Below are 8,471 nucleotides of genomic sequence, written 5' to 3'. Positions count from 1 at the left end.
TGTGTGCCTTGGACAGATGGCCTTAAGTTCTCCAGCAAAATGTCTTGATAAACTTGAGAATTCATTTTTCCGTCGATGATGGCAATCTGTCCAGGCCCTGAGGCAGCAAAGCAGCCCCAAACCATGATGCTCCCTCCACCATACTTCACAGTTGGGATGAGGTTTTGATGTTGGTGTGCTGTGCCTTTTTTTTTCCACACATAGCGTTGTGTGTTCCTTCCAAACAACTCAACTTTGGTTTCATCTGTCCACAGAATATTTTGCAACATCCAGGTGCTCTTTTGCAAACTTCAAACGTGCAGCAATGTTTTTTCTGGACAGCAGTGGCTTACTCCATTTTATGACCAACTTATGCAGAAATCCAGGTAATTCCAAAGGGTTCACATACTTTTTCTTGCAACTGTATATTTGTATTAAATCTGTGTGTTCTGGAGAGTGTAAATGTAGCTCACCTCATGTTGACGTGAAAGGACTTTGGTTTGTTGACCTCAAAGCCTCCTGACCAGGTGCAGTTGGGGGTGTCCATGAGGCGCACACACAGCAGCTGGTCGTAGTCATTGCGTGGCCAGTGGAAGACAACGCTGGAGCCCGGCAGGGTGGAGATGTAACCCTCTGGGTTAGCCGTACCCTAAAACAAAAGTATTCTTCAATTACTCCTGTCATACTGGAATTACTGTCCCCCTTGTAGGAGAAACTGGAGGAAGGCATGAGCTGTGTATAACAGTTGGATGAAGCCACCATGACTTCACCTATCACTTTGTGGATTTCTTTAACTTTCTGCATTTTGGCAGTGGCCATCTTGTATTTTTACAACAAGATGTGTATCTCACTCTCTCTCACTCACTGTGTGAGATGTGAGCATTTGCCACTAAGCTACCTGAACCTTCTTTCTGGATTTATTCCTCACCTTTCCTCTTGCAAACTCTCTCTGAGCGAAGGCCAGTTTGTGTGTAGAGCGGTTGTCCAGGAGGTAGCGCGGGGCAAAGGTCACTATGTGTGTGTCCCTGTAGCGTCCTTTTCCTTTCCGCACACTGATGCCTGTGTGGATCAGACAGGGAACATTGAATGCCCAACAGACATTTGTATTGCTCATGTGACAACTGAGACATTTGGTAATATACAAACTTGCCTATGTTATAGATGAGGCCAGGCCTGTTCCCGTGCTGGATGACCTTTACTGCCCTGACTCCACTGCCTCCGTCCAGGGAGAAGCCCTGGCACCAGCCTGGAACTCCGTCTGGGTGGATCCCTCTACCGATCCGCATTGTGCACCTGTGATCAAGATAGACGGGGAGAATGGAATTACTGCCTGGTGGTTATAATGCATGTCTCCGCAGGTCACTCCAGTTTACTTTCATTGTCATCACATATTTTATCCTATCAATATATCTGTGTACATTTTAAATCATTTGAATATGAATTCATGAGTTATGGTTAAAACACATGTTTTGTGAGGTCACAGTGAAAATCATGAGTCATTCATCTCGAGTCAAATTGGATGTTTCTCCTTGAGAAATTGCCTTTATAGGAAGTGGCCTCTGGCCACTGAACCGTACAAACAGAATGTAGGGATGTAAGGAGAATTTAGAGCAGCTCATCCAACTATCACTAAGTTAGGTATTTTCTCAGTGCACATGCCAAAGGATGTCTGTCACTACCTCAGGCAGCAGGCAGTTCAGACCCTGTCTCTGACACACACTTACATCGCAGGCTGCTCCTTGTCAGTGTAGCAGAACAGCAGTGGGCTGAGGCTCCGGGCCAGCTCGTGCTCCTCAAACTGGCCTGCAGCATCAGCTTTGCCGTTGTCCTGACGGAAAATTAACGGCAGGCCTAAGGAAGGAAAACAATTTTAGGGAATGATAACAGAGACGCTTGTTCTTTAAGCAATGGCTGGTTTGTTTTGTAAAATGTAAAACTGTAGTTTATATTGTTAATGAACATTACCAGTCTTGTTGATAAGCCAGTAGGGGGCAGAGATCAGGATCTTCAGAGCCCCCTGTGCTCGCAGGATGATGCGGATGGTGAGGCAGAGCAGATGTTTGTTGGTGTCATACAGCCTCATGCGCACCACATAGTTCTGAGTACCAGGGGGAATGAGCAGCTCTTTGCACACAGGGAAGCTCTCCAGCAGGACTCCTGAAGGACAGACATGAACAGCAGTGTTCAGTGTGAAAGAGTGGAAAGGTATATGTGACCTGCTCTATCGAAATCAGTCGCATTGACCCGAAGACACATTTTGAGTTGTATACACTGTTGGAAAGAGGAGATTCCTAGCTTTCTAATGATATCAGGATTGTTTTTGTTATCCAAATATTAAGCAAAATATGTCACATTATATAATGACTGTCACTGAGTCATCATTTTGAGAAAAAGGCCTTCAAAGTTTCCTCCTCTCTGGAATCCATCGATCTGATTGATTATTAGCGGAGCAAATTATCAAAATACTACGGAGGGAAGATATTTTGGTTTGGATTACTGGTCTGGGGGAAGCTCGCGAGTGTGTGTGTGTACGTGTGTTTCTGTATTTTTGCGTTTGTGTGTATTGTGTTTGTTTCCCGGGGAAAACACTCACGAGAAACACCGGCTGTTGTTATGCCTGCTGTGATGTCAAGTTACTCCGTTCTCCGCTTGTAATTAAGCCGTTACAAGCTTCAAAGTTGTATTTATCATCTGAATTTGCTGAAACAAGTTTAATATTCCGAAAGCCAAGACTTTGTTTAATTAAAATCAGATGAAAACAAACTGTAACGGACCCTGCCATGTTATCTATGATTACCATACGCTTACATTCATAATTTCAGCCGGAGGGAGGGGAAGCAGCACCGCGGAAAAGTGGAGAGTGAGAGCTGTCATCTTCCCTTTAAAAGCTTGAAAAAGGTATTTATCGTGGGATTTTGGAAATAAAAGTTTCATATTCTGAAAGCCAAGACTTTGTTTATTTAAAATCAAACAAAACACCCGAATCCCGAAAAACTATTTTTTTACACAAATCCACGTTTATTTTTAAATGAGCTGTTGCGAATTCCGACTGATTTTTCGATAAAGCGGGTCACATATTTGCAATATATATATATATATATATACACCGCTTTATAATAAAAAAGATTACTGGCCGCTACCTCTTAGACGATTCAAATACTGAAATAAATCTAGATGTGTGTTTTAGTAAATAGTAATTTGTGTTTTTTTCCATTTCTATCTTTAATATTTTATGCATGCCTCTTAATTAATATTTTGCTATTTTTGGCTCTTCACTTTTGCTGTAACAATGTCAATTTCCCCTCTGTGGGACAAATAGGTATTATGATTCTAAAGGAGGCAAAAACAGCCAGTGACTGATTACAGGGCGGGCGCTGACCTAGCTCCATGTTCTGAGAGGTGTCGGCAGGGTGAAGCACTGCCTCTTTCCCTGGCTTCAGGGAGCCTCTGATGGATGTTCCCTTGATGAAGTAGTTGAGGTCACAGGGCAACAGGTTGGCCAGCACCATGGTGGGCAGCAGGTAGATGGTGTGGCCTGGCTGTCGATAGATCTCCTTTGCACTGCCAGCAACCCTCTTGGCCGGCTGCTGCTCCGGATAGTTCTCCTTTTTGATGACCAAACAAAATCTAGGAGATGCAGAGAAATTAGGCAAACAGTGCCATGTAAAAGGAAGACAAAACCAGAGAACAACATCTGTGACTGACTGTACACACCTGAAGTCACGCTTGAGGCTGTCGTCAAAGTCTGCTGACTGACAGTCCCTCTTACTGCTGCTGATCTCCCCGGGCCGCTCCACGCTGGTCCAGTGGATGGGAACCTTACAGAAAAACACGCCCAGGCCTTTGGGCCGGGCCTGCAGACGCCAGGACGTGAGGTGGAGGGGCACCGCCAATGCCTGGCCGGGGAGGATAGGAGGCAGCACCACTGGCTCTGGAAACACACGGACACAGCTGGTTGCATTAATGTGACCCACATGGTAAAAACATGAATTTGCAAGATTAACAAGAAAAAGTAAAAAAGAAAATAAAGAACTCTGTGTGATAAAGTGCAATAAAGTGCCCTAGTTGTGAATGGTAAAAGAGAGTTTTACTGTCAGGAGCAGAGGGGCTGTCCAGACGGACCTCCATAGGAACATCCAGCCGGTTCTTCACCATGAGGGACGAGCGGACAGTGATCACCTTCCTGGCACTGCCCTCCATGGTGATGGAGAACACTACTCTGACTGGAGGCAGGGCAGAGAACTGGGGGATGGGGGGTCACACAGATAAAGTCACTGTCAGGGTTAAATTCATATGAAGCTTCAGTGGGGATCCAACTAATGAAGCCATCTTACACTCAACCAGGCGTCTGCATGAGTTATTATTATTACTGGGGACAATGTGTTTTCATTCATTTTACTAATATCAATGTGATGGTAATAAGTGCTCAGGTATTAGGTAATAAGCTCCTTAAGCTGCTTAATAACATTGTTATTGTTAGTTATTTTTGACTGTATAAGTCAGTGGTTCTCAACCTTTTTACACCAAGTACCACCTGAGAAAATAGTTGGCTCTCCAAGTACCACCATATGACCAATGTTAAAATACAGTCTACAGTATGTATACAGTTCACGCAGGACTCTGAGGCAAATGTATTCATAATAACATTTATTGTAAGCAACAGCTACTTGTACAAAGGGCAGTCCCTCTCCCTCTCACTCACTCACACACCACAAGTGAGAACATAAAGAACAAAATAATAACTTATTCTCACACAACAAATGACAACTGTACAGTACTTCAATCATACATACACACACACTCAATGAAATAGCTTTATTAGCATGACCATAGTGACATATATTGCCAAAGCTCTAAGTTGCAACATCTATACAAAAATACACACAAATAAACACATAAACAAACTGCTTAGAATTTGGTGTATCAGCTCAGTTTGATTCCCTCAAACTGTGGCAGGCAGAGACAAACTGTCCTGCAACAATGCAGCTCTCTTTATATTCCCCGAGTAGTATTTTTAGTTTTTCATTTAGAAATATTTGAGGCCACACACACACACACACACACACACACACACACACACACACACACACACACACACACACACACACACACACACACACACACACACACACACACACACACCACACACACACACACACACACACACAGCCACACACAAACACACACACCACACACACGCAACACACACACACAACAACACACACACAACACACACACAGCAGCAGCACACACACCACANGTGTTACACCAAACAAGGTCCGTGTAGGAACTGTGACCCAAAAGTGAATTATGGTTAACTAGAGTCACCACACAAGCCCCCCCAGAATTCACAGATAAAGTTTATCTGTGAATTCTGGGGGGGCTTGTGTGGTGACTCTAGTTAACCATAATTCACTTTTGGGTCACAGTTCCTACACGGACCTTGTTTGGTGTAACACCGGGGTTATAGGTTGCCAAGCTAGAGCTAGCAACGCACTCTAACTTGACTCTCCTCACTGAGTACATGTCTGATACTACTATTGCTTGATGGAAAATAAATAGTGGAAATCCATCTTAAATACTCCGCCTCCGCCTCCTTCTTACCGGCACTATCGCGTAGAGTAATCATAGATAACACGGCAGGGTCCGTTACAGTTTGTTTTAATCTGATTTTAATTAAACTAAGTCTTGGCTTTCAGAATATTAAACTTGTTTCGGCAAATTCAGATGATAAATACAACTTTGAAGCTTGTAAAGGCATAATTAGAAGCGGAGAACGGAGTAACTTGACGTCACAGCAGGCATAACAACAGCCGGTGTTTCTCGTGAGGGTTTTCCCTGGGAAACAAACGCAATACACACCAGAGTTCCCGTTAGCCGGTAATGACCGGACTACGACCGGTAAAATATGCTGAAGACCGGCAAATCTAAATCTCTCCGGTCAAAGTGTCCGTTCAAAGATAATTTCCGTTTAGCGCAATACCACATCAGTTGCGCAACTTGCGCCACTTATGTGATAGACAAAAGAGTAGGCTATGTCAGGGGTTCCCAAAGTGGGGGTCCCCCCGGGGGGTCGGGAGACCCCGAGTGGGGGTCGCGAGATGATTAGAAAATAAAAATGGAAAATAAAAATAAAAAAATGTATAAAAAAAAATGTATTAATTTTTTTTAATAATTTTCTTTTTTTAAATTATTAATAATAATAACGTTTGCATAGACATTTTCAGGGGAGGACTAGCCATCTGTATAATTTCCCCGCAACGAGGCTCCCCCTTTGACAATCCACTAGCGCAGTGTTTCTCAAGATAAAACAGAAACACTTAACATGAATGACTGACGCAAACAAAAACACAACCTAAGAGCAGTGCTCATAATGACAGACAAAATATGCCATAGATGCAGCAATTTGCTGCTTTTGAAAGCAGCCTGAGCATTACTAGTTGTGCTTGATAAGCACGCTGATATATGGTTGTTTGTGAAGTGTCTGAGATCTAAGTAGAAGAAAACAAATACAGAACAGACCAAATATCCTATAATATAATGTACTTATTGGTAACAGATTGTTTGATGAAACAGAAATGATCAGAAGGTGAAAAACGGTGTACCTCCAAATGTTCACATACCATGCAGTCTGTTAGTGTGATTTTATTGGGGCATTGTTGCCTTTTTTTGATATCGTTAAAGCAAACAGGAATCATGGGGGGAAAGAGAGGGGTTAACATGCATCAAGTCCCTGTTTAGACACAAACTGGGAAAGTTTCACGTGTGTCAGGCCACTAGGTGACAATGGCACTGTTTTTCCCCTTGTTTTATAAGATTATTTACTGGAGATGAGACTTGGCCCACTGTGTGTTAACGCCTTAAAGTGTCCTTGAGTTATACTTGCCACAGCCATTTTAGTCAAATACCTATTTAGAAGCAAACATCCTCAAACAATAACTTAAAAACAAACAAAGGGGTGAACAGATGCAGCAATCTTTTTTTCTAGATTATCAAGTGATATACCATCAGGTGTCGTCGGAATGAGCTCAGCTTTAATTGCAGTTATCCAATTAAAACACTGGAGGTGCTGCATGACGCATCTGTTCTGTAAATCTGGAGAAAAAGCAGTAAAGAAGAGATAGTGTGCCTGTGAGTTCTGCAGCTAAAAATCAAGCGGCTTACAATGACTGTGATGCTAACTGACAGTGGCTATCTATCCCATTTATGAGCAGAAAGGATTGTGGGAATTACACATCTTTACACTCCCCTAACAAACACCCACAGCCTTGTTTGACATCACCTCGTGCGCCCTGGTGCTAGTTACGAATGAATTGTGTTTAACTGGGGAAATGGCGGTTACATTTGTGAAACATTTGTGTGGAGACATTATTGGGCCTTGCGGGCAACCTGGATGCTCACAGAGTAGGTGTCATTTCCAGTTGAAGCGGCTATTGTGAGATGCTTTTATATCCCTGTTGATGCTTTGTGATATCCCTCTCTGCTTCTGTCTAACAAGAGAACAGATGCCCAAAAGATATGCTGCAATTAAGAGTTGTTTCTTTATCAAGGTGCTAAAAACATGTGCCACAAAAGAGAAAGTTATACAAAGCTGACATAATTGAAGTACTATTTAGGTTTGAGGTTAGTCAGGTTTAAGTCAGGCTTTAGTTAAGATCATTTGTTGCTAGGTGTTCATTTTGCATTTGCCGATCAGAGAAAATGAAGAGTAAATAAATATGTTTCATTGTGTGAAATTTGAACATTTGAAATTCATTTTTCATGAATAATTGCCTGTACCAGACAATGTATCATCATGCTTTGGTATTTCCCCTATATATTGAAAGCACATGCAAGCCACATCCTTTGCCCTTAAGCATAAATATAAAATGATTGTCTGTTGAGGCCCTTTGATTAACTGTTGAGCTGTCCGTCTTGTTTCCCCGCCTTTTTGTTTAATGGGTGCAAGGATTGTCCCTGTGACCCTGAATAACAATACGAGGGTGAATGAATTATCTTATTATCATTCACTTTCACATCTGGATGAACCAGCTATGTACAGAGTAAGCGCATTTTGGAAATGATGTATCATCCTTGCAGTGAATGACAGGACCTCCTTTTCAATCCCATTAACCAGAGTCCGTGACTGATGCGTTGGCGGTTGGCAAGTAAGCTTCTTGGATTTGTGTCTGTCTTTCGTTCCTTCTTTAGTGTGCCAAATCTGTTGTTGCTATAAAATGATCTAATTGTATGACAAAAGGCTGCAGAGGTGTTATCTTAAAGGTCCCCTATTATTCTCTGTTTCATCAATATATTATAGGTCTCAGATATATACAAAACATGTCTCTGAAGTGTTTGGCTCGAAATACCAAACAGATCACCCATTGTAGCATCCCATAAACCCCTCTGTTTCCGCCCTGTTTCAAAAGTGCTGATTCTGTGTCTGTAGCTTTAAATGCAAATGAGCTGCCACTCCTCAAGTCCCTCAGATTCTGGTGATAAGGCGGGGGGGG

General features: G+C 42.6%; 1 protein-coding gene and 1 long non-coding RNA gene across 2 annotated transcripts in view; both read right to left on the bottom strand.

Annotated features, from left to right (window-relative positions):
• The window catches only part of LOC104963621 (vacuolar protein sorting-associated protein 13D-like), a 25,902-nt gene extending 21,588 nt beyond the window's left edge, over positions 1-4,314 (bottom strand). The window contains exons 1-8 of the mRNA XM_010792232.1: positions 4,071-4,314; positions 3,694-3,910; positions 3,359-3,606; positions 1,945-2,136; positions 1,704-1,830; positions 1,130-1,272; positions 908-1,038; positions 453-628 (exon numbers count right to left, since the gene is read on the bottom strand). Of these exons, the coding sequence (XP_010790534.1) occupies positions 453-628; positions 908-1,038; positions 1,130-1,272; positions 1,704-1,830; positions 1,945-2,136; positions 3,359-3,606; positions 3,694-3,910; positions 4,071-4,179 (1,343 nt within the window). The 5' untranslated portion in view covers positions 4,180-4,314. The remainder of the gene's footprint in view (positions 1-452; positions 629-907; positions 1,039-1,129; positions 1,273-1,703; positions 1,831-1,944; positions 2,137-3,358; positions 3,607-3,693; positions 3,911-4,070) is intronic.
• A 319-nt stretch (positions 4,315-4,633) lies between these two features.
• LOC104963597 (uncharacterized) overlaps positions 4,634-8,471 on the bottom strand; it is a 23,841-nt gene continuing 20,003 nt past the window's right edge. The window contains exon 4 of the long non-coding RNA XR_800332.1: positions 4,634-4,645. This is a non-coding gene — a long non-coding RNA (uncharacterized lncRNA). The remainder of the gene's footprint in view (positions 4,646-8,471) is intronic.

Source organism: Notothenia coriiceps, unplaced genomic scaffold, assembly GCF_000735185.1.
Source record: "Notothenia coriiceps isolate Sejong01 unplaced genomic scaffold, NC01 NC01_scaffold00036395, whole genome shotgun sequence".
NCBI classification, from domain to species: Eukaryota; Metazoa; Chordata; class Actinopteri; order Perciformes; family Nototheniidae; genus Notothenia; species Notothenia coriiceps.
Note: the sequence above shows the minus strand (reverse complement) of the source record. Positions and strands in the feature narration are given on the sequence as shown.